The sequence below is a fragment of the Limulus polyphemus genome, unplaced genomic scaffold (genome assembly GCF_000517525.1).
Source record: "Limulus polyphemus unplaced genomic scaffold, Limulus_polyphemus-2.1.2 Scaffold499, whole genome shotgun sequence".
Lineage (NCBI taxonomy): Eukaryota > Metazoa > Arthropoda > Merostomata > Xiphosura > Limulidae > Limulus > Limulus polyphemus.
The window spans coordinates 397,924-425,383 of NW_013666109.1; the positions used below are offsets into that span (position 1 = coordinate 397,924).

At 35.8% G+C, this 27,460-nt stretch overlaps 1 protein-coding gene across 3 annotated transcripts in view; it reads right to left on the reverse strand.

Annotated features, from left to right (window-relative positions):
• The window catches only part of LOC106458671 (semaphorin-2A-like), a 224,757-nt gene that overhangs the window by 56,040 nt on the left and 141,257 nt on the right, over positions 1-27,460 (reverse strand). For all 3 annotated transcript variants that reach the window (XM_022384933.1, XM_022384934.1, XM_013918201.2), the window contains one exon: positions 18,633-18,695. In XM_022384933.1, the coding sequence (XP_022240641.1) occupies positions 18,633-18,695 (63 nt within the window). The remainder of the gene's footprint in view (positions 1-18,632; positions 18,696-27,460) is intronic.

Consider the following 27,460-nt stretch of genomic DNA (forward strand, 5'->3'; position numbering starts at 1 on the left):
AAGTTTGAACGCACTTGATGGTGAATATCATCCATCCTTTCAGATAACACTTTCACAAACTCTGGCACATTTTCAAGCAACTCTTCGTAAGGTGGGCGTCCTGTTATCAGGACCACTGACAACCGAAGTTCCCGACCAAACATCAGCTTTGCTGGAGTTTATCCAGTGGCATCATGCTCTGCTGTTCTATAGGCCATCAACAGTGGAAGGAGTAAGACATTCCAGTCATCTTGGCGGCTATTACAAAAGTTTGACAATTTCTGTCCCAGTGTTCAATTGTACTTTTCTACCATCCCATCAGACTGTGGGTGAAGTGGCGTTGTCCTGGTCTTTCGTATCCCAGACAACTTACAGCATTCATGGAACACAACTGATTCAAAGTTACGGCCTTGATCTGAATGCAGTTCGTATGGCATACCAAACCTGAAGAAGAAATCACTAACAGCCGAAGCTACTGTTGTAGCTTCCTGATTTGGTATTGCATATGCCTCAGGCCACTTGGTGAAATAATCTATTACCACACAAATGTACCTGTTTCCAGCACGAGTTTGGGGCAATGGACCAGCAATGTCAACGGCTACTCTTTCCATTGGTGCACCAACTTGATATAACTTCATTGGAGCACGTCCCTTATGCTTGGGTCCCCTTTTAGCACAACATGTTCTGCGGGTCCTGCACCATACTTCCACATCTTGCCTCATACCTATCCAGTAAAATCTCTGCCGTAGGTGACTAAATGTCTTCTTAACTCCAAGATGTCCTCCTGTTAAACTATCATGGGATTGACGCAGCACAACTTCCCGTAACTTTCACGGTATAATTGTTTGCCAGGTCGTCACTTTCCCATCTGCAGTTTCCCATCTCCAAACAAGAATACCATCTTCAAGCTTCAACTGGTTCCATTGTGCCCAATAGTTCTTTGTGACAGGGCTTAGACTAGACACCTTCTCCCAAGCAAGGCACAAAACACTTGCTTGTAGAAATTCAATTATTTGCTTCAATTCTTGGTATTTCTCCTGTTCTGCTTTAATATCTATACTTGGTTCCACTTCACCATTATCAACTTCTTCAGTCTCTTTGACTTCAGCTTGATGGCCCCTGGTTAGTCCAATCTCTCTTTTAACACTTACAGGAATTTGGCCTTTGTTGTTCCCAAATGTCATTTTATCAAAGTTAAGTACACACTTCTTCGGTAGTAAGTAGTCCAACCCTAATATGGATTGGTCTTCAATTTCAGCCAAGTATACTTTGTGTCTGTCCTTCATGCCCATGAGCTCAATAGTTACCCACACTGGTCCCCACAAACTTGCATAATGTCCTGTCACACCACAGAGCTTCTGTATGGCTTCTGATACTCCTTTGTGATGTAGTACCTTGATGCTCACAAGAGTTCGCTAAGATGCATAATCTATGAAAAAGTTGCACTTTTGGCCATCCAGCTTTCCTGTCACGTAGACACAATGTGTGCTTGCCATTTTACACTTAGCTGTTGGGACTTTCACAATGGGGTTGTTGGGCATTCCTCAACACCAACCACTGCTGGTTTCCCGAAGCTGATTTATTAGTGGTATTTTTCTTACACTGGCTCCTCAGACGTCCTTGCTCCCCACAGTTCCAACAGCCTTTCTGGGTAGTAGTCTTTCCTGCTGTATCATCCCCCCTGTGTAGAAGTTTCCAGCATTGAGCTCTCTTGTGCCCAGGTTTATTACAGTGGCAGCAAAGTCCCTCAAACCTCTCTGAAAGCTGACCTTTTCTGGCCTTGAATCCAGATGACTGTACCTACCTCGGTACCTCTCTGCTGGACTTAACGTAGGATTCAAATTCGAGAGCTCTGTCCATTGCATCCTGCATGGTGGAGGGGTGTGCTTGCTTCACTTGTATCTTAAGTTGTGGACTGTCCAAGACATCTACGAACTGATCCCTCTGAAACAACCTGAGGACATCAGGTGGTGCAGTTGAGTAAGCATTGTTTGCCGTACTTTCTAAATCCTGTGCCAGTTCTTGCAGGCTTTCCCCTTTTGCACGTACTCTCGTCCTAAACCTAGCCATGTAGACTTCGGACTGATTTTGGGTTCCATACCCGAGTTCAAGAGCAGCTACCAGTGCTCTATAGTTGTGCCAGTCATCTGCCGACAACTGTCCAAGTATTTCCTGTAGTTGTCCCTTCAGACTCGTTGCCAAGTACACTGCTTTCTGCTTCTCTGTCCATCCATTCATTTCTGCCAGGAGCTCAAATTATGCTCTATATGCTTCCCATGGTGCCTTCCATCGAATTCCTATGGATTTCTTCGTACTAGATCACCCCTATTGCTAGCACTCATGTCTGGAATGTGACTTCTGGCAGGACTGGATTTGTCTGCATTAGGGTTTAGCTGCAGGGTCTGGAAAGAGCTTCCTGTTGTCTGGGGTTGATTACGTCCATGGTTAATATATCCTCCCTGTTTAAAGGACAGACAATCGTCCTTTATTATATTTAATTCACTTTGAAATTTACTAATCTTTTCCATTTGTGTATGCTGGTTTTCTCTCAACTGTTGGAGACTTTCTTCTTGTTTATTTTCTTTCTCCTTCAACAACTGCTGTAGTCTCTCTTCTTGTTCATTTTCTTTCTCATCCAACCACTGCTGTAGCCTATCATCTTGTTCCTTTTCTTTTCCTCCAACCACTGCTGTAGCCTCTTTTTTTGTTCATTTTCTTTCTCCTCCAACCACTGCTGTAGCCTCCCTCTTCTTGTTTCTTTTCTTTCTCCTCCAACCACTGTTGTAGAATCTCTTCTTGTTTCTTTTCTTTTTCTCCAACAACTGCTGTAATCTCTCTTTTTTATTTTGCTGTTCGAGCTGCCACTGCTGTTGTCTCTCTTCTTGTTTCTTTTCTCGTTCTTCTTGTTTCTTTTACTGTTCTTGTATTGCTGACATCAAATCTGCTAAGTCGTAGTTTGATTTGCCACTTCTCGTTTCCATTTTTCTTCTTTATCCCACTCTCTGACACCAATTTGTTGCGTATCTGCTCGTTTGTTAATTTCCGGTATAAATTATTTCCTTTCTTAATTAAAACTAGTTTATTCTTTTTCGATAGAACTTTGTTATATACAGAATTTCCACAGTCACTTTAAACTTAACAACCTTTATAACACACGCTATAAATCACAGTTATCCACACACTTTACTTACGGTGCCTACTATTCGCTTGACTCAATTATCTATCTCTTCAATCTATCTGCATATTTATCTCTCGCTGGCTTTATTTGCCGGGCTTATATAATAAAAAAGATGGCGTCTGGCAAACACTCGGACATTCGCGGGGTTCTTCGATAAGTCATGATCCTTCTAGAAACTCCAGCGCGCATGCTCCCAGCGTCGCGTGACTGTCGTAACAATAGTAACAATCTTCTCACATTTTGTTAGTTTAAACACTGTACTGTCGCATGTTTGATGTCACTGTATCAGCTACTATTGAGATGCATTTATTGAGGTTAATCGCAATTTATAAAAACAAGATTCAAGTACCGTGATGCTCTTGGGGCTAATTCCTCCATCATCGACCATACTCAGTATGATGGCCGCGAGTATGCACTATACTGCCCCACACCGCAATTTCCAATATATCAAGCTTTCTGTGAAGATTGATGAGGTTAATCTTAGACCACACATCAAGACAAGCTTTCTATGGACCCTCTACTGTGCATGGACCCTGGCTTCCTGAAATACGTCTCAGTTGGCCAAAGTCAGAAACCACTGGAATTGCATCGCGGGACATGATAGGAATGTGATCGAATGACACTGCTGTAATTTCTACTTTTTCGGCACTGTCATTATGAAAACAGCCTCTAATTCTTAGATGTTGTTAGAAATTTGTGAGCCTTTTGGTTGTAATCTCACTACCTCAAATTATTGTGCAGCCTCTAATACTCAGATGTTGTTAGACATTTGTGAACCTATTGGCTTGTAAGCTCACAACCTCAAATTATTGTGCATTATCTTGTTAATAGTACTAATAAGGCATCTTCAGTTTCACCATAGTGACATTTGGGGTCAGAGAGTTCTCTTTTATGACCATTTGAAAAGTATTTCATTTGCACCAACAGGTTAACTGTTGAATTAATGTCGTTCAGCTCTGGCCTTATGAGTTCAGTATTTAGTTATGTTTCTGGTGAGTGCACAGAAATAATGTTCAAGTAATGAAATTTGTGTGTTTTTTTTAGGGTCGCTATAATTCTTTCATAACTATAATTTTCATTTTATTGGATGACAACGTTTCTCTGAATTTCTTTAGGGTGTAGCATCCGAGCCCATTTCTGTCCTGAATACTCTGTAGTGCCTTTTTTTTTCCTTCTTTTCCTCGGAGAAGAATAAAGGATCTCTTCCTTATGTTTTGTTCTTTGGCTATACGGATATCATTCCTCGGGGCTTGATATGGTCTAATGGTTAGGGTTTAGGTTACAGAAATGGATCCCAATCTCTTACCCCCTCACCCTTTCAGCCATGGGAGCATTATAATGAGATGGTCAAACCAACTATTTGTTGATTAGTTGCATTCCCTCTAGTTTCTCACTTCAAAATTAGGGACAACTAGTACAGATAGTCCACGAGTAGCTTTGTTCGAAATTCAACAACAAACAAATAGACAAGTCTTTCCTCGAAGAGTATGTGACATCCTTTCTAGAATTAAGTCTACCATAACGATATTGTATTGTTAAATGGTCTGAAATTCGCTATGAACCACATTGAAAGTTCTATTCTTGATGAATGTGATCAATGCCACAGAAACCTCATAAAAATATAATATATATGTGCAGGTAATTTATTTAAGACCTTAAAATGAAGCTTGTATTTTACTCAAAAACATAAAGAAACACTATTACCTTAAATCAATACGTCAAACATCACACCATATTACTGGCGTGTCAGTAGCTTTACAAAAACAAGGGATACAATTTAAAGTTAATGAAGGATGAATAGGATAGAAGAATAACTCACCTTCACTAATTTTATACATTAACTTTAAAACCCAGGTAACTAATTTGATTAGTTTAAATAATGTAGCGGACATTTCAGTTAACTAATGTGAGATTTGAGTAACTTGAAACAACCAAGAAAAGAAGAAAAACACGAGTTATCTATAAAATAATACTAAACAGTGGTACAGACAATGAATGAGTAAAACATTACTGATGAACAGCGAAGAAAAGGAAGAGACAGGGTTTAGAAAAAAAAACTGAGCTAAAAGAGGTAAGGAACTATCAGAAACAAGAGTTAAATAAAACAATACTAACTGCTGGTAAGGAAGTGCTAGAAAACAAGGGTTGAATAAAACAATACGAACTGCTAGTAAGGAAGTGCTAGAAAACAAGGGTTGAATAAAACAATACTAACTGCTGGTAAGGAAGTGCTAGAAAACAAGGGTTGAATAAAACAATACTAACTGCTGATAAGGAAGTGCTAGAAAACAAGGATTGAATAAAACAATACTAACTGCTGGTAAGGAAGTGCTAGAAACAAGGGTTGAATAAAACGATACTAACTGCTGGTAAGGAAGTGCTAGAAAACAAGGGTTGAATAAAACGATACTAACTACTGGTAAGGAAGCGCTAGAAAACAAGGGTTGAATAAAACAATGTTAAACAGAGGTAAGACGTATTCGAGGTATAGGTGAAACAATAGTGAAAAGTGATAAATAAGTGCTCGATATAATGGTTGGATAAAACAACAGTAAACATACAGAAGTGCTCGATACAAGGGTTTGATATAACAACACTAAGCAACAGTAATGAGTCAGCAAAGAAAAGGACAGCACTAAACACTGGTAAGAACGTGTCCAAGACAAGGCTTGAATAAAACAATATCAAATAATAGAAAGAAAATAGTAGAGACAGGGATGAAAAAACCCACTCACCAGTGGTAAGTACTAAGGTTGAACAACAATACCAAAGAGTGTTAAAGAAGTGACAGACAAGGGTTGAATACAAGAACAATAACAAGTAATAACAAGTGATGAAAAAAGGGGGGGGGAAATATAATATTAATCTTCGATTGGAAAGTGCTAGATATTAAGGTAAAATAAAACAATATTAACAAACGAAAAAGTGGTAAAGACGAGAGCGTATTAAAAGAATAATACAAATAAATATTGAAGTCATCAATAAAATGAGATAATAAAACAACAGCGGACGTTGATAACGAAGTGCTAGAGAAAAGGGTTGAATACAAGTATTCTAAACATTTGTAAGGAAGAACAGAGATAAATATTAAATAAAGCAATACTGAACAGTATTTACAAGATTTAAGTAAATCAAAATTGTGATTAAAAAGTAGAGGCAACAGTTGAATGAAATTAATAGAAAATGTGGTAACGAGACAAAAATTAATAAAATAATACTGAACAATGGTGAAAAAGTTGCGAGATAAAAGCTGAATAAAACAACAATGAACGGAAGCAAAGAAGTAGGTAGTAGTACACAAAACACCAGTACAGTGTTCAAGAATTATAGAGTGAAAGAAAGTGATAGAAATAAGGGATGAATATCAATATTAATCAGTGGTAGAGACAATATTGAAAACTAATAATAAATATTGAAAAATAAAAACAATTATTAACGCTGCTAATGACGTAGTAGAGATACGGGTTGACTGAAACAGTATTTCAGTGGTAGGGATGTGGTGAAAGCGAGGGGTGAATAAAACAATATTAAACAGAGGCAGGGGAATGGTAGAAATAAGGATAAATGGAAGTGGTAGAGACAAGGGTTGAGTACAAGAACAATAAAAAATTGGGAAGTGATAAAAAAAGGGGGAAAACAAATACAACATTAATCTTCGATCGAAAGTGTTAGATAACAGGGTAGAACAAAACAAGAAAATAATAGAAATGCAAATATAATAAAATATTATTAAACACCGATAAGACGGTAATAAAGAGACGCGGGGAAACAAAACAACAGAAAAAATTCGTAAGAAAATGCTAGACGCAATGGTAGAATAAAACAATAATAAAACGTGATAGAGTAAAAGGAAAGACAAAACAATGCTAAATTGACCGTCACATTATAACGCCCCCACGGCTGAAAGGGCGAGCATGTTTGGTGGGACGGGGATTCGAACTCGCGACCCACAGATTGCGAGTCGAGTTCCCTAACCACCTGGCCATGCCGGGCCGTAAGGATGTGGTAGAGACAAGGGTTGAACAAAATAATGTTAAACAGTGTTAAGGATGTGGTAAAGACAAGAGTTGAACAAAACAATGTTAAGCAGTGTTAAGGATGTGGTAAAGACAAGAGTTGAACAAAACAGTGTTAAGGATGTGGTAGAGACAAGGGTTGAACAAAACAATGTTAAGCAGTGTTAAGGATGTGGTAGAGACAAGGGTTGAACAAAACAATGTTAAGCAGTGTTAAGGATGTGGTAGAAAGAAGAGTTGAACAAAGCAGTGTTAATGATGTGGTAGAGACAAGGGTTGAACAAAACAGTGTTAAGGATGTGGTAGAAACAAGGGTTGAACAAAACAATGTTAAGCAGTGTTAAGGATGTGGTAGAGACAAGGGTTGAACAAAACAATGTTAAGCAGTGTTAAGGATGTGGTAGAGACAAGGGTTGAACAAAACAATGCTAATCAGCAGTGGGAGTAATAGAACTTAAGGTTCTATAGTAGGAAACTACACTGCTCAGAAAATGGTAGAGAAGTTTTAGTCAAACACTTATCTAAGAGTTGGAAGCAAGTGGCGAAAATTAAGGTGAACTAGTGTTAGAGCTAACCGAATACATAGGAAGAACAGAAATTAACAGTCGAAGAAAAGCTTTTAAGCTAGAAATTCACTTATGTCTCAATGAATTTTCCAAAATCGGAAACAGTTTCGCGCGAAACTCCACTTATCAAAATAGATGAGATTCTCAGAGAATTGAAATAGACTTAGGTTTGGCATATCAACAAACAGAAAAAAACAAAACAAAGTATAATAACCACCATGTGTATAATAATAATAATAATAATAACCCATATGTTATTTGTATAAATAATAATTGAAATGTAGTGTAAATGCGTGAGTTATACAAACAACAGAAGTAAATGGAAAATCATACAATGGTGATGATGGTGAATGTTAAAACAGTTCGAAAAAATAAAGATATGTTCTGTGAGAATGATGCTTCTAGTGAAATCAGTCTTGAAGATGGAGATACTACTGATGACGAACATTTAAAGAGTGGATATACACACAAACTAAGCTAGTTCCAGTGCAGAGTAAACAAGTTAAAACAAAATTAGCTTCTGAAGATAAATGTGATCTTATCCGAGAGATAATGCATGTTTTTCAATAGATATTTACGAGCCATTGTTGTTGAAGCAGAAGCAATACATCAAATTATTAATCTAGGATCGAATAAATATATCTTAACTATGCTAAACTAATTTCCATCAACTAACGTTTAAAGAAGATTAACTTCTTGTCACCAACTTAAACGTGATCCCATTCACAACTTCATCATAAAAAATAAAAAAATCGAAAATTAAGGGATGAACAATTGTGTGATGAGTTAGAAGCTATCCAAGCTGCTGTAAAGAAAATAAAGTATTTTAATGAGTCGAGTGATTAGAACTGCTGTTAAACAAAACTGGATGATTATAAGAAAAGTCTTGACGTGACAGTACGGCTTTAAATTAAAATTTGATTTGAGATTCATGGAAAATGGTCTTTCTGATTCGTTGTGCTTTCAAATTGAACAGATATATCATGTTCAAGATGCCACCATCATGATGATTACACATCTTGAGTCGATATAATTTTATGTCATCCAGGATAACTACTTACATAGAAGGGCACCATTTCTGGTTTTAACTGGAAACGACACCATGACTGGAAAAATGCCACGTTATTCACGATCCAAAGGAATGTTTTTGCTGAAGGAATTTGACGGCATCCTAGCTTGCCACCATCTTTGGGGTATGCTGAAAATGACGTCAGAGATATGACTTCACTTGACCTCTGTTAAAGTCTATGGTCAGAGGTCAAGTTAACATATTTTAGCGATAAAACTATTAACTTTTATGAATAGCTGTTTATTAACGTTAAAAACACGATTGGTACAGACCTTATACTTTCGGTTAGAGGTACGTGACGTCATTTTTGATGGAAATAAAGAATCAATAGATGCGAACTATAGTGCTAATTCGATGACGAGGAACCCACTTTGAGACTAATAATGGTTGGAGACGGCTTGAATGGATAATGAAGAAAAACTTTTATATAAGTTTAGCATAACAGCAAATGTACAAGGTTTCGACCTGATGATGACAAAACCTTGTTGAAGCGTTGTACATTTGCTGTTATGCTAAACTTATATTAAAGTTTTTCTTCATTATCCATTCAAGCCGTCTACAACCATTATAGTGCTAATTTTTAACTTTTCTTGAGAACAAATTGTAAATTCCTTTTTTCTTGCAGTTAATTGAAAAACTATTGATTATGGGTCATCAAACTTATCGTTTTAAAGAAATAATTGCAAGAGTTTATTCATCAGTATGTAACGTTTGTTTCTTATTTGTACTATCATCTCAGACAATTGAAAATTAAGCAATCATTTATCAATATGATATTCATTTATTATAGGTCAGGTGATTAAGGCGCTCGACTCGCAATCTGCGGGTCGCGGGTTTGAATCCCCATCACACCAAACATGCTCGCCCTTTCAGCCATGTGGGCGTTATTATGTGACAGTCAATCCAACTATTCGTTGGTAAAAGAGTAACTCACGAGTTGGCGGTGGGTGGTAATGATTAGCTGCCTCCCCTCTAGTCTTACACTGGTAAATTAGGGACAGATAGCCCTCGGGTAGCTTTGCGCGAAATTCATAACAAACCATTTTCATATACACGATGTATTTGTCAATAATCGAGCCAAAGAATAGAGAAAACAACGTTGTTTTTTCTTTGTTAAGCATGTAATTAAGAATTTCAAACAAATGTATTTTACTTTCAGAACTAAGAAGATTAATTTCGAGCCTCAGCTTATATAAATGATCAAACTCTCTTTTATTCGAAGGTTCTGTTCATCATTGGCGCTGGCCAAGATAATAAACAAATTAAAATTGATTTGTTTGTTATGGATTTCGCGCAAAACTACACGAGGGCTATCTGCGCTAGCCGTCCCTAATTTAGCAGTGTAAGACTAGAGGGAAGGCAGCTAGTTATCACCACCCACCGCCAACTCTTGGGCTACTCTTTTACCAACGAATAATGGGATTGATCGTCACGTTATAACGCCTCCACGGCTGAAAGGACGAGCATGTTTGGTGTGACGGGGATTCGAACCCGCAGATAATTAAAATTGACAGGGACGTCACACTCACCCAGGGTATGCACGAGTATATTGGACTTTCAGTGATTTTCCTTTAGTGGAACCATTGTAACTCTGCTGACAGTAACAACAGGTAAGTTTGTAAACAAGAAAATACGATTGTAAAGTCGAAATCTGGTCCTTGAATTTAAAGAAAAACCTGAGGCGACAATTAGAAAATACACCTCAGCTGTACCCGCGGGTATAGCCTGCACGATGAGAAGTCATACTGAGCAGATATATCGCTCCAATAATTTAAAACTTTTGTTTATTGTAACTTTAAAGACATGAGTAAATTATGATATCGTCCCTCCCATAGAGATGAAAATATACTGGATCTTGTGTGTGTTTTTTATTTCTACTTCTTTTTTCAACAATTACAACTGTGCACCGCTCCTTTATTTCTTGGAGGATCGTCTTAAAGCTTGGATAATAAATACCCAAACAGCTTTTTCATTTTATTGATTTATGCCCCCCCCCCCCACCAATCTTATTTAATTTTATTTTAACTGATCAATGGTTAAACAATATTAAAATGTCATATTTTGGCATGCAGTTCCTTTATATTTCCATTAATCCAAATGCAACTTGGGAAAAAGATATTTTGCGGCAACCCCTACAGCTCGTAGAAGGCAGAGTTGGGATTTGCATCTTTCTTGCAATTTTAAAGCGGTCAAAAGTCAAAATAATTTGCAGAAATTGTTTTTTGTATGTTTTTCCTCTATATATCGTGTCTTATTTGCTCAAAAGTTACCTCCAAAGTTTCTGTAACTGTGACTAAATCTATTTACGCAGAAACTGGTCATCCTATATATTATTATTATTATAAAGTCACAATTTAGTACACTCCGCTACATCTTTCTCACAAAGAAGTCTCAAGTTATTACTGTGTTAAGTGTCTATACCTCTGAAGTATATATGTTATTGTTTATGACACCTCATTCTTTGTTGACATCTACTTTATTCTAAGAACTTTATCGAAGAGGAGACAGATTGGTTTCGTTTGTGAATGTTGGCTTTTGTAGCACATTCTGTCTTCATTACGAAGGATATATCAATGTGCAAGGTAATAAAGTGTTTGTAGGTTTTGTATCATAATAATTTCAAACAAATGTTTATGAATTAAGTGCACGACAAACAACTTAAGAGTCAAAACTTTTACGAAGTGTAAATTGAGAGCGACACTGGCTGCTGAACAAATGCTTCAGTAAATTAGGCTGGTGAGTTTCCAATACGACGACTTTCAGTTTTCAGTTCATTCTTTATTAATAGCGGAATTTACCGAGATTCTTGAGCTATGCCAACCAGTTTAGAAAGTTAGGCATTCGCTTATTGCAATTTCTCGAAAATTACGGTTTATTTAATCACTAAAGGTATCTTGTATAAAGGGGCGATGAACAACATTAATAGCGAAGTCAAGCAAAAATTTGAATGTCTCGTAAGTAACATACGTATATTACAGTTACAGCGAGATTGTATATTAAAATATACAAACTTGTAAGCCATCCCCTTCAATTCACTCTTTTATTTTCTTACTTCAACCCTAAATACTTAACTTGATCACACAAAACTAATATTCCAGTACATATTACAAGATAAAATAGGAGAAATATTTAATAAGGTTAATATCAGAGAAAAAATGATAAAATTCTATTGATTTGATCAGTCAAGTCTCTGATAAGATGTTCTAGTGGTTTTACTTGATCACGTGCAATCGAACAGATATGAAGGATATTGATAGTGAAAGCAGAGGCTGTCCGAAGACTACAACATAAATCTTTAAAAATGATAGCTGTAAAAATTTAATTTAATTCATGAAACATTAACATTCAAAGCATGATCTACGATTTTTATATATATATTAGGATTAGGTATATTAGAGCGAATTCAGATAATTCTAACAGTAGGCCTAAAACCAGATCGTTTTTGCTAACATTTTGTCAAAGGTAACTGCATGCCTAAGGATATTTTAATAACAGAACTATCACGTAGCTTTGAGCCAAATTTCCATCCTTGTAAGATAAGCAATAACAACCTACTATAAATCATCAAATGATGAACGCCATAGATTAGCGAAGAAAATCTGTGCATTTTCAATGTTATAGAGTTGGTGTTCTCTAGAAGTACACGAACAAGAAATCGAATTCTTGTGGTCTAATATCAGATCAATTAAGCAAATAACTAACAATATACATATTTTTAAAGTAGACTCGATTTTTAGCTTATTTTGTTTATTCTTACTTCATATAGCACTTTGTAGTATTCTACATCAGCTCTTCAGTTTCTTAAGTACACTGTAAAACATATATATATATAACTTAGAATAACTATAAGATTATGGTAATGCCACACCCGTCACACTTTCTCACGTTCTTATGTACTAATAGTGATGATGATTTGAAGATATTAAACTACAGAATACAACCAGAGTAAATTTCTAAATCTGTTACACCCAAGAATTAGGAAAACATTTTTAGCGGGAGTTTTGTTTTTAAAAGGGACTATTTCCATCAAAAGAAGGGACAGCAATGTCCACAAGTATGACCTCTATTTTTGCTAGTTTAGTAAAGAGCGTCTTAGGAGTTGAAATGTATAAAACATTAAGATAAATTTATATAAAAAAACGCTGATTGTGGTATCTAGATGAAAATATTTGTGAAGTGGTTCGCAAGTAACCGCCTTGAGATATCCAAAAGTTGAGTTAAGTTTTCTTATTTTCATTCTGAGATTGCGATGATCGACAAACAAAAACCCTGAACATTCTAAAACCAAAAAAATTATTAAAATGAATTTTAAATGAAATGAAATTGAGAAACTGAATAGATTATGTTTAGAAGTACTGAACCATTTTTAGAATTTAAATTTCTTAATTTATAATTTCATTTCTATACATATTTTTTAGTATTTATTATATATGCTAATATAAAGGGTAAACATAATATTTTTGGGGTATAAGCACTTTCTTGAATAGGTAATGTTATTTAAAAGGTTATTTTCAAAACTGTTATAACTTGTTTTTCACCGTTTCAAATATATATTTTTTAAAACGAACAGTAAACTTAGAACGTTATTTTACCTTAGAATAAAACAGAATAAGCTTAAACTAGTATCTATCTTATTTAATTACCAACACTTAGGCTGTTTTATAACCTTTTGTCTTATATATTTAGGCCCGGCATGACCAGGTGGTTAGGACGCTCGACTCGCAATCTTCGGGTCGCGGATTCGATTACCCGTCCCACCAAACATGTTCGCCCTTTCAGCCGTGGGGTGTTATAATGTGACGGTCAATCCCACTATTCGTTAGTATAAGAGTAGCCCAAGAGTTGGCGGTGGGTGGTGATGACTAGCTACCTTCCCTCTAGTTTTACACTGTTAAATTAGGGACGGCTAGCGCAGATAGCCCTCGTGTACTTAAAACAAACAAACAACATGATAATCAAGCAAAAACGTCGCTGGTAACTGAAGTTTTGAGTTAGTTTTCTTTATATCAAATAAATATCTGTTAGGTTGTATTTTGCGCATGCTATTTAGGTTTTCCATCTATCCACCCATCTCTTTATCTATGTTTATAAATACCGAAACAGAGAAGCTTAAAGCTTTGTACGTGGTTCCAAAGAAGACAGATATTTTGAGTCTACTCAGTCTGATCATGGTTAGTCGGCACGCATTGATTCTTGTAACCCTTTAACCTCGAGGCCATACCTATAACTTAGCAATAGAGCCCCTCACTTAATAAAGCTGTATATAAGCAAGGGCCACAGATGGCTTAAACCTGTCCTGGGAATCGATCCGTCGGCAACAATAAACTCAGATACCCCCTCCAGAAAAGACAAGCTACCGACACACGGTAAAGATTACCTTATCAATTACACTTTCATTAGACTTTGTAGGAGGTTCGACCGTACAAGACACCATCCGTTCAATAAAATATTGCTATCAATTCAACTTCAAGAAAGTGTTAAACTATCTGAGAATCCGAAGACAACGGAACAATGAATAATGACAAAACCACCTGGCAAACCTGCATTAAGAAGTTCTAAGCCTTATTTCGTAGTGTCTAATCATGCGTGAGAATACCAGGATTCCCTTCAAGTTACCCTTAAATGAGGATATTCCCCCAACCACTCGTCCCATAAACAAACATTCTATAATACGATTTTCTTTATTTTACCAAGTTAAATGGAATGTAAGATCACCTCCCTAAAGTTGTCCATTACATTACATCATCAATGTTGAATCTTCTTATTTTACCAAGTTAAATGGAATGTAAGATCACCTCCCTAAAGTTGTCCATTACATTACATCATCAATGTTGAATCTTCTTATTTTACCAAGTTAAATGGAATGTAAGATCACCTCCCTAAAGTTGTCCATTACATTACATCATCAATGTTGAATCTTCGACAGAATATAATCAGTGAAATGAGTTTATTGGAGTATTCTAGTTTTCAATTAAATAACGCCCATAAAGAACAGCTAGTAGAATAATTTAAAGTGATTAAAGAGAAATGTTATCTGATACCATTTATAACGTGCAACCATCATTATGTTGGACAAAAACAATTACCGCTTCGAAACCGTTTCAAAAATCGTAAATTTTCTATCAGTACAAAAAAAAAAGGCTTTCCTGATTTCCAACATTTCAAACATTCTGTCAATGACATTCTTCTTTAAGTTGTTGGAAATAGAATTAGAACAAACAAACAAAAAAAAAAAACAGACAAGAAAAGGAGGTATATTGGGTTATCGCTTTGATTGCCGTCCATCCCTAAGGAATTAATCTTAATGCTGAATCCGTGATCTTCGACCTTTAATAAATTCTCTCAGACAAAAAAAACAGTTTGGTTTTTCGTTTATCTACTTATTTTTACATAGCACATATTTGTTTTTTTTAAATTAATATTATATTTCACTGGTTGCAATTCTTACTTTATAATTTTTTATCATTTATGATTTTGGTTACCATTTATTTTTATTTGTTTTAATTAGCTATGTTTTTTAATCTTTAATGACGTTCTTGATCTTATATACTTTGCAACCAGTTTGTTTATTTGTTTGTAATTAAGCACAAAGCTACACAATGGGCTATCTGTGCTCTGCCCACCACGGGTATCCAAACCCGGATTCTAGCGTTGTGAGTCCGCAGACATTCCGCTGTGCCACTGGGGGCGCATACCAGTTTGAGTTCGAAGTTTCTTTTTTAAATCTGTTTCTCCAGATTTTTTTTTGTTACTAATTATTTGTTTCTCAGATTTCAGTAATTTACACCATCCTTTTGCGCTTCATTTTCGATTTTCCTATTCCGGAAATCATCCTTACACTCACAGAATCCCCACTCATAGTTACCCAACCGCTTCCGTTCCCTAGGGTCTAACCTCGCTATCAATCACACTTCCTACTTCCTACTCCATGTCACCCCTGAATAAAGAAAGTCTACCATCCCGCAATAAGTTACTGCTTTGTGCTTTATTTATTTTTTTATCCTATGTGATTTCTTGATGTCATGAGAAAACTAAGCATTTTCTACAGAGTAATTTTTCTCCTTTCTTGCAAAAGTAGCACTATTAACAATTTAAAAGTTTTACTCAAAACAAAATAGATGCCCAGTGGAATTTCCCAACACATAGTCATTCATTATATTTTGTTTTATTTTATATACACAGCTACATAGGACTGGGTTTCTATCAGGGAAAGTAATACAGCAAGTAGCCAGATCTAAACAAATATGTCATAGTACTTAAAATATATTATCTGCAAGACATAAGCAAAGATAAATCGTTATGGTGATGTGGTGGTCGTTTGATAATTTCAACTTGAACAACACAACACCTTATGTGACAGAAGGACTAAATGGCCACATGAGATGACCCCAAGGTTAAAAATTGCCGCCCTTAATTTAGTGATGCTGACTAGAGGGACAGTAACCAATCAGATCGCTACTGTTAACCGAAATAGTAGGACGATCTGTCGTTTTGATAGCGTGCCCTCAGCTGAAAGTGTTCAATATATCGAGACTTAAAACACGGATCTTCCAAACCTCAGCCCGAACGATAACGAATATGTAAAACTCTACACACCAGCTGACGAATAATAAACACGTATATACAGCACCACTTCTGGTCAATTCTAGAATATCAAAAGTTGTAATCTTCAGAAATGTATTTAAATTACCTCGCACATATGACAGAAGAAAATAGATCTGGTTAATTTAGTTGAATCACAATTTCACGAGATAATTTTTAAATCTTTTGTTGTTTTAGCAATATAAATGCCTGTTTAAATCGTGAATAGCAGACTACGCCGTATTTGCTTATACGATTTATTTCTTTAGGTTGTTTAAACAAAATGTTTATATACAAATTTTATGTTGCTTGGTAGACGCCAAGTGAACATGAACGCTACATTATAACATGAATAAAATGTCTCATTCGTATCTGTTTTTCTCATTTATTGTAATTATCGCTATGAAAGATGCATTTTTATTTAACTTGGAATGTGTTTGTTATGTAAGTAGTAGCTGCGTTAGACCTAGTGTTTAATGTGTTTGTTAATTTAAGAGTCAATTACACTTATAATCAGTGTGACGTGTGCCACGTCTTTCAATTGTTTGTTTGTTTTTAATAATGCACACAGCTACACAAAGGCTACCTGTGCTCTGCCCACCACGGGTGTCGAAACCCGGTTCCTAGCGTTATAAGTCCGCAGACATACCGCTGTGCCACTGGGGGCGCCATGTCTTTCAAAAAAAAAAACATCTTTAGTAAAATCTCAAATGCTACGAAAACGGCGTAATGAAGTTAAAATATGTTAAAGTTTTCATATACTTATACTCTAGCTAATTCTAGAGTTCGCTAGAAAACAATATGGCGGTGTGCGCAATGGCCTTTGGGTAAATGACTTCATGTATATTTATAGCTAGCTATATGCGATAACTAAAATGGAAGTTACGGAGTTGTCGCGTCGTTGCTAAAACATAAAGAACCTGAACACGAATGTGCATTACAAGATAAACAAACAAAATTATTATTGATATAATAAATTTTGAGAGAAATAAATGATTATTTATAGCACTGTTGCTGTTTTATGTAGAAATATTTTGTATGTAAATCAATTCATTTGCATTTACGTGTTGAAAATTTACAACGTTAAAATGCCGAGTGATAAAATGTTGCACATAAAATCTTATTATGAGATACGCCCTTCAACTAATCAACTAACTCTTATTTCAATAAATAAGCTACGTTAATGATGTAACTCTATACATCAAATTATATACTGCTAGAAACCGGATTTCGATACCCGAGGTGGGCATAGCACCTTTATGTAGCCTAGAAACCGGGTTTCGATACCCGTGGTGGGCATAGCACCTTTATGTAGCTTTGGGCTTAATAACAAACAACAACTACAGCAAATTACCTCTATATTCTTCATCGTTTATTGATTGTTCAATAACCTATAAACCTGATAAATGTCATATCGCATATAATTATAAGTATTCAGAAAAACACCTTATATCTCGTCATTGTTTTTTTTTTTTTGCAAGTTTGTGCAGGAATTCTCTAATCCATATGTTACTTAGGCCCTTACTCAATTCTCTATACCATACGTTACTTAAGCCCCTACTCAATTCTCTATACCATACGTTTCTTAAGCCCCTATTCAATTCTCTATACCATACGTTACTTAAGCCCCTACTCAATTCTCTATACCGCACAAAAACGATTGACTTCTTCATTGGATAATCAAGATGAAACTATAATCCATTCTATATTACATAGAAGAAAAGAAAAAAAAACGGCATAGGTTTATCCACTGACGTCATCCTATGTTAAATGCTATTTTCAACAATCACACTCCTCATGTTCTAATATTTTTTCAGGTGGCAACAAAGCACACTCATCTACTCCTGATAAGCAGCAATTCCTTTGAAATTACAGATTAGAAGATATTATTTCCTGAACATAATAGACATTTTAGATTACGTATACAGTCAATTACTGTCGCTCCAGACACTCAATTTTCAGCTACTTGTCTCAGCATGCGGTCTGGAGTTGTTGAGTATTGTCACATAGAAAAAAACAAACAAACACAACTACATACAGCTAAATGGTTTGCATTACTCATTACAAACTGGTCACTTTTTTGTGTTGCATAATGAATTAACGCGTTACAAAGCATAAGGTATACTTCAAAGTGAAGTTATGGATCGTAAACGATAATAAACGCTGAGAATAAAATGGGATGATACTAGCAATCACCATATATGGAAACACCAAATAAAAGTTTGATTTATCACTTTACTTACCTCAGACTTTCCCTTAGATACACAATTTGCCACATTCGACGGTTCTAGAGTCAGGGCGTCCACCTGGAAGAATAGTATCATTGTAATTATTTTTGTTGCACAATTATACTTAATTATGCACATTTTCATAATTACTACTTGATCATGTTTATTCTTTTGTCAAGCAGGCTAACTGACATTAAGTAAAATAAAGTAACGTTTCAGAAAGACGTCAAACAATATTACAATTTCCAAACTCAATCTAGTACGGTGTTTTACGTCCGTTAGATTTCCATTGGAAAAATTCACTAAGTTAAAGATAGACACGAATGAAAACTTCAGCAACAAATTTGACTTTATGTACTTGGTATTTTTACAATCACTTATTTATAAAACAAATGGGTCAACCATTAACTGAAGATAAAAAAAAAACAGGTTAGTATGTCCAGATAAAGGAACTAAAGAGATTCAGTATGCCCTATACTTAAAAACAACAGACAGAGAGACAGTAAATATTGAGCGGTATTCGAACCCACAACAAGCCAGGATGTAGACTCAAAATGTGTTCAGATAACGGAATTTAATATTTTAAGATTTGTCTGCCATCTTTGGAGCTAAATAACTCTCAGGTGATTAAAATGGTGATGGAGAGTGATTTGTCGCCACAACAATTCACTGAAAATTATATAATTATTATATAGACTCTTCCGAGTAAGAATGTAGTTTGAGTTGAAAACTCAATCATTCTTCGAGTGCAAACATTACAAGTTTAATTTTTACAACACAATCAAAAGGTTGAAAAAATGATTTATATTTTAAGTACAACCATTTTTAATAAAAACGCAGTTATATTGTTTTTGACAGCTGCAAAAAAAACAAAAAACTCTACAACTTTTGACGAATGAAATTAATCATACCAACTTCTTCAGAAAAAAATTCTAGCCACTTAACACTTTTACATTTGAACATAGAACCAAATTATACTTCTTTCAAAACTTTAAATTGTAACCATATTACACTTTTTGTTCGAAACTTACTGTTATACATTTTGAAATTTTAAACTGCAATCAAATTATTACACCTTTTCGACACATTAAATTCTAACTATGTTACGTATTTTTTCGAAATTTAATGTAATCATGTTATATATATATATATATTTTGAAATTTTAAACTGTAACCAAGTTACACTTTTTCGACACATTAAATTCTAACCATATCACACTTTTTCGAAACTTTAATCATGTTACGCTTTTCAAAATTTTAAACAGTAATCAAGTTACACTTTTTCGAAACTTTACTGTAACTACGCCACACATTTTGTAACACGCAACATTCAGTTGTAATCATGTTACACTTTTTGAAACTTTAAATTGTAACCAAACTTTTATAATGTCAAGAATCAAACCTAGAAAATAATACAATCGGAAATCATTATCAGTTTTTTACTTCTCATCTCTTTTTACAACATCGTGATCTTTAAATCCTGAAAATAGAATATTAAGATGCTTCTGAAGACTACTATAGTCAGAAAACAATGATTCAAGCGAAACTGGAGTAATTTCAATAACTTGAAGCCAGTGAAGCCTTAAGACGATTCACACGAAAACCTTGGTAGAAACATAGAAATCTATCGATTACCCATAATGAAAAATACTTTGAATTGTTACAACTAATATTCTTAAATAGTACTACAACTCTTAACAATGAAATATACGATTTTAAGGACGAGTCACAAATAAAGAAATTTTTTATTACTGTTACAACAGCGGAAGTCACGTGACGCTAGTAACACGTCATGAGATTTTAGAAGGATCATGTCTGTTCCTGGCAACTCTAGTCTTCTCTACGCGCCCTCTATTTTTGTATATATAAGCCGGCAATGAAGTGACGGCATAGATAACTTGCAGATAGGGAGATATAGAGACAGATAATCGAGTCAAGCCGTAAGTAAAGTGTGTAAATTGTTGTGAATTATAGCGTGTGTTAAAGTTAAAGTGACTGTGGAAATTCTGTGTATCATAAAGTTGTATCGAGAAATAACAAACTAGTTTTAATTAGGAAAGGACTTGTATCGCTAAGTTTCATCAGAAAGAAATTATACGGAAAATTAATAAACGATCAGAGACGTAACAATACCTTTAAAAAATTTTTTTTTCCAATATCAAGTTGAACAAGTATTTTTTTTTCTTGATGATACAAACGAGATATGGAAACATAAGAAGCAAGTGCTGTTATTATGGAAGGAACAGTTGTAAATCAAGAGAAATAACTTACTTTTCTACAGAGTGAACAAAAATATAAACAAATTTTGCGATTGCTATTAGAAAGTTCTTCACTAAACGAATCGATCTTCGAGGCTGAATAGCCTGGAGTGTTGCGTTATTTCCAGAGCGCATGCGCACAATCAAAGACACGACATGCTTTCCTTATTGTATGTAATTTAAGTCTTTCTTTTTCCTTCTCTATTTACTCCATTGGGACTGAATGCATGTCGTTTCTTATCTTGTTACAGAAACTCTTCATCAAACTTGGCCTTCCTTCACGTCAGGGTTTCAGGAATTTCACAAATAAAGAAAAAAACTTCTAATTTATAGGTCAACATACGTACAAAAAAGTGTTGCTTAGACTGGTAATTACTAGATACCTCTCAGGCTTACAAAACTGAAGTTCTTATCTACTTATCTTCTCCTCTCAGCAATATTAATGACTTTTATCATAATCTCAAAATAAAATATGAAAGGTATCTGTTGTTTTTTCTTTAATTTCTTTTATAGATTATTTATACGGTTCACTAAGAAGAAAGCAAGAGAAGATTCGAGAATTTCTGAAATTTCCGGTTCATCTGAATATTTAATTCAACCTACTAAACCTCATGAATTAAGATTGGAATTTATTTTGTTGTATCTTTACTAACTTCCTAGTGGTTCAGTAATAAGTATCAAGACTCACACCACTAACAACCGGGTTTCGATTCTCGTGGTGGACACAACAATAAACCATTGCGTAGCTTTATGCTTAACAATGAACAAACGATGTATATTTACTATAAACATTGCCATATCGTCTATGAAAAGAAACTTTCGGCCAGGGTGAAGATTTCTGTTTGTTTGTCTTTTTTAATTTCGTAAATTATATCTGCGTTAGCCGTCCCTAACTTAGCAGTGAAAGACTAGAGGGAAGACAGCTAGTCATCACTAACCAGCGCCAACTCTTAGGCTACTATTTTATCAAAGAATAATGTGACTGACCGTCACGTTATAATGCCCCCACGGCTGAAAGGGTGAACATGTTTGGTGGGACGGGCCTCCAAGGTGAAGATAAAGCTACATTAGGTTTATCAGAAAAGTGTGTCTAAAAATATGTTTAAAGAAGTTTTCAAACGGACCGGTCCTTGACAAATGAAGTATATCATCCCTTTTACTAAAATACTCGTCGCCTTTAAAGAATAGGGTTAAAGTGGAAGTTTGATTAAAAGACAAGACAGCATGAAGGCAATAGCAAGATTTATCTGCATATTTCTGTCTTTGTTATCACTACTGAATAAAAACTCCGTTTAAAGTATCCATTAGTTATCGCTCGCGTCGAAATCGAATGAACAAATACAGTTTATGTTGCTACCCCATTCAAATAAACAGGCATTACGTACAAAATGAAACGCGTTTCCTTTTCCATAATTTCACAAAAGGAAATACTTTATTTTTGCGTTTAAAATAGATAGTTATATACATAAGTATAAGCATTTACTATTCTAAGTTTGGGTTTTAGCCCTTGTTATCCAAGAAACTACAGATGGTTGATGAAACAACAAGGGACCTTTAAGAACACACACATCGCTCTTTGACCGAACATTAAGGACAACATCTGGTCCTCTAAGGCTGTCCCAACACACCCATTCCCGATAAATGTAAAAATTGAAATACACCCTTTACTTTTCAGGAAATCACCTATCGCTCTCTTAAACTCATATAAAGTGCCGGCCTTCACCACTGCCGATGACAACTCATCCAACAAGCTAATTATCCGGTTAGAAAAATAACTGTTTTAACTGGAGTTTATTAAATCAGTTATAGCTTGAATCTGGCAGTGTATCAAATTTTACTAATACCTGTCAGATACTTCTGAGATATATCGTTTCACATTTATAGTAACTTTGACATCACGGCGCTTCCGCTCATGGTTTAAGTTAACTACAACACAGTTACGCTTTCAAGTGCAATGAGGACACTGTGCATCATCGTGCAAATGAAATATCAGGAAAAGTTCACACAGTTTAGTACTCGTTTCTTAGAAGATATAGTAGATGTCAGTTTAGCGCAGCGTACCATGATTGATGGACCAGCTTCCGGTCCAAACACGAATGGGCGGATGAATGGAGTCTCCAATCTTCATCACCTGATCATTCAGCATCTTTTTTTCCCTATGTATGTTCCATTGGGAAGTTTAATAAAAAAAGATAGACACAAGATCTGCATTAGAGAAAACCACTTCGTCTTATTCTTCACTTTCTGGTTGTAGTGGTACAGAAGTCGTTTATCTAGCAGACTATTACGGTATTAAATCAAAATAGCAGTGTAGAAGTTTAAGCAAATAATACGGTATCAAATCAAAATAGCAGTGTAGAAGTTTAAGCAAATAATACGGTATCAAATCAAAATAACAGTGTAGAAGTTTAAGCAAAAAATACGGTATCAAATCAAAATAACTGTGTTGAAGTTTAAGAAAAAATACGGTATCAAATCAAAATAACAGTGTAGAAGTAAGCAAATAATACGGTATCAAATCAAAATAACAGTGTAGAAGTTTAAGCAAATAATACGGTATCAAATCAAAATAATAGTGTAGAAGTTTAAGCAAATAAAAGTTTTTTGGTCGTTATTTGAGCAAAATACAGAGCTAAAAATTACCAAATACCTCTTCAAAAAATACAAAAAACTGGGCCAAACGTGTTGGCAAACCATTAGTCGACACGTAGACCACGTCCTAGCCATTGGACAGAAAAATTTAAATTTCATAGGGCAACAGCCAATAGCTCTCTTCTTCGATAGTCTGGCTACCTATGGCTAATGAAGTGACATCCAGTTAGCATTAGCTGAACTAAAAGCGAAACAATGTGTTAATAAAAGTCACATTAGCACATTGTTACTAAACTATCACGTTTCGCATAACTGAATTCTCAATACGTTACTGAACTGTCACATTACACATAATTGAATAACCAATGAAATTCTAACAAATTCCCAAACAGTATCATGGCCCGGCAAGGCCAAGTGGTTAGGTCGCTAGACTCGCAATCTGCGGGTCGCAGGTTCGAATCCCCGTCACACCAAACATGCTCGCCCTTTCAGCCGTGGGGGCGTTATAACGTGACGGTCAATCCCACTATTCGATGGTAAAAGAGTAGCCCAAGAGTTGGCGGTGGGTGGTGATGACTAGCTGCCTTCCCTCTAGTCTTACACTACTAAATTAGGGACGGCTAGCGCAGATAGTCCTCGTTTAGCTATGCGCGAAATTAAAAACCAAACAAATCAAACAGTGTCTAACAAGTAACCAATCAGGCAGACATACCGAAGCTTCCCAAGCACTCTAAGAAAGTTTTTCTCATCATTTGATAATGTTTATTGTACAATGCACGTAGACGATAACATCGCTTTATCCCATGAACTATAAACCTGTAAAATCAAGATTCACTCTATGTTACAGGCTGGTAGATTCGTAGACAGGAGTAATGGCTACAACTTCTGTCTTCCTTCAGACACTGTAGCTATCCGCAGAACGAAAGGAATGTGTCTGACAAAGCTCGTTAGACAAACTGATCAATGGCACAAGTGAAGGGGAAATTAGCCACAGTAAAATCCTGTCAGGAAGCGAGCTGGACGGGGTTCAGCCAAGCAAGAAATAGGCTGTTTAGATGCGGCAACAAAATACATCGACTTTTAACAGGCTGGTCAACTGCTGTGGAAGAGGATTGCAATGGCAACATATTTTATTGCCCTGTAAGCTGAACTAGGATTACAGAATCTTCAAGCCAGTTAGGGTTTGAAAGATTTGCTCACTATTTCTCTCCTTCGCCAAAAGCTTGCTCTTTATGTATTCCCGGTACTGACTTAGAAACCGGTCGAAATCTTTGAAATATTCAAGTTGAAAGCTCCTACGGAAGCTTTCGTACAAATAAATAAAATGAAGACAGAAGTGAAAATCGTGCCCTGCACTTTTTCTTTTCAGCATCTATAAAATATTTTACTTTCCTTTTATTACATTGGGATGGCGTCGTGGTTTTATTTTTAGTATTGGTAAGAAACTTTGTCAGAACAACTAATGTTACTGCTCAGTTTTTCGTTAGTTTTCCTGCCTTTAGAACTGAACAGAGAGAATAAAAACGGGTAATTATGTATTCAAACAACTTACTGTGTCTTTGATATTTCTGCATTACAAAAATATCTTTTGGATAACTTCAGTCATTACATCCAAATTTCCGATTCATTTACGAAAACATAAATTAACGATAATGCATATCCAGGTTTTACTTTCACATGTTAATTTTATTCCTTTTGTTGTACCCCTTATTCCATTTTTTATATGTTATTAAATCTTATTGGTTCTAATTTTCAGCATTATTTTTTGATATATATTTTTACCATTTTGAAGTTTGTTGTGCACTATCGCTTTATTATGTAGAATTAGATCTAATTTAAACCTGACCGATTGTTTGTTTGTTTTGAATTTCGCGTAAAGCTACACGAGGGCTACCTAAACTAGCCGTCCCTAATTTAGCAGTGTAAAACTAGAGGGAAGTCATCACCACCCACCGCCAACGCTTGGGCTACTCTTTTACCAACGAATAGTGGTATTGACTGACACATTATAACGCCCCCACGGCTGAAAGGGCGAGCATGTTTTGTGTGACGGGGATTCGAACCCTCGACCCTCAGATTGCGAGTCGAGCGCCCTAACCACCTGGCCATGCCGGGCTAAATCTGACCAAATCTCGTGAGATATTACTAAACTTATAGTTGAAAATATCATTAATAACGAGGATAGTCAAATGTTGATCCATTACATTGTAATCATTTTAAGTTTTCCTAATAATTTTGTTAAACAGATTTTCTCATAAACTTATAGAATATTTTCAACTTAGTTTAATTCAAAAAGAAATATAGTACATAATACATAACTAGTGGCTAACTCATATTTGTACACTTTATTTTATTTTTTCCATATATTTTCTTATACAAACTGTGCTGACGTTTTCTCCATTGTCTTTTATACAACTTAACGTGGAAGAGGATACTCTTCAAAATGGTTTATTTTAGGTATATGGACTGTTGTTTCATTTGAATTGATCAGGAAATAACAAAAAACAAACCTTAGAGTGCCCTTCAAAAGCACGAACCACAATCTGGCATCACCTTCACATACTTTTGATGTTGATCTGTTTACAAAAACGTACCTCCCAGCTTGTGGGAAGTCACGAATTGAACAGATTGGGTCGTAACAGCATGCTAAAAGAATTTCCATATATGTTCGATTGGGTTTTTGTTTGGAGACTAAACGATTCACTCCATACAGGCAGTAGTCTCCACGAGCAAAGCACAATGCAGGTAATAATCGTCCATAAGAACTAAATTGCCACCAGGGCGCAATCGTACAGCCTCATTTCTGTATTACACGGATGTAAAACAGTTGTCCCACAGCACACTGAAGTCAGTCTTGGTTTTGAAGCTTATGTAGTCCCAGATCATAAACGATCCACCACCCCAAAGTTGTGCTGGTGTTATAAAGGCACTCCCAAGTTCATCTCCACTCTCATGATGGACTGTGAAATCACGACAAAACATGGATTCAGTTATGAGGAGCAGCCTTGGGTAGTACAAGTCAGGTGGTTTTACTGTGATGTCAACGGGATCTTAGCATAAATCACAAGTCAGCGTCCTTGAACCCACTATGAACAGGGTTGAAACAAACACTGTAAATGGTATATGAGATCACTTCAGTGCTATCTGGAAGATCTTGACGAACCGGTAATTGTCAAAGAGTAGGCTTGTCCTAAACTAATCATTCTGTTAGACTTCCTCCATGTTTTAGATTCTGTGTTGCTTCCAAGCATGGAAAACAACATTATGGCTCATACTTAAGGCAGTATGGCCTGGTGGTTAGAACCCTCGGCTCACAATCTGCGGGTCGCGGGTTCGAAACCCCGTCATCGAACACGCTCGCTCTTTAAGCCGTGAGAATGTGACGGTCGATCCCACTATTCGTTGTTAAAAAAAGTAGCCCAAGAGCTGAAGGCGGTGGGTGGTGTTGACTAGCTGACTTCCCTCTAGTCTATCACTGCTAAATCATGGACGGCTAGCTTTACGCGAAATTCAAAACCAAACCATAAGGCAACAGCAAAATGGCGTTAAGATATTCCAGCATGTAGCATACTAAGGCCATGTTACAATTCCTACAAACGTAAGTACCTTCTGATACGTGCTCGGGCTATATTGATGCAAAATGCGAGTTTTGGAGCACAGAAACTGAGAGCATTGCAAAAATAAGTCACGTGGCTCTAACATCGTACTCCATTTTGGAAAATCTTTTTAATAGAAATTGCAAGGGTCTGTAGTTCATACAAGTTGTAACAAGCGATAAATGACCGGGTCTTATTTATATAATGTGTGTGTGTGTGTTTATGTATGTATGTATATATATTATATCTATCTTCGATCCTTTTAGCTTCCTTCTGCCGGCTTGTAATATGCTAGTTTAATAAACGTAACCCACACCATTGCATTAATCAAGTACCAGATCGAATTACAGGAATCCCTCGATTAGTGCGGTTAATGTGTTCTTTAAAAGAGCTGCAC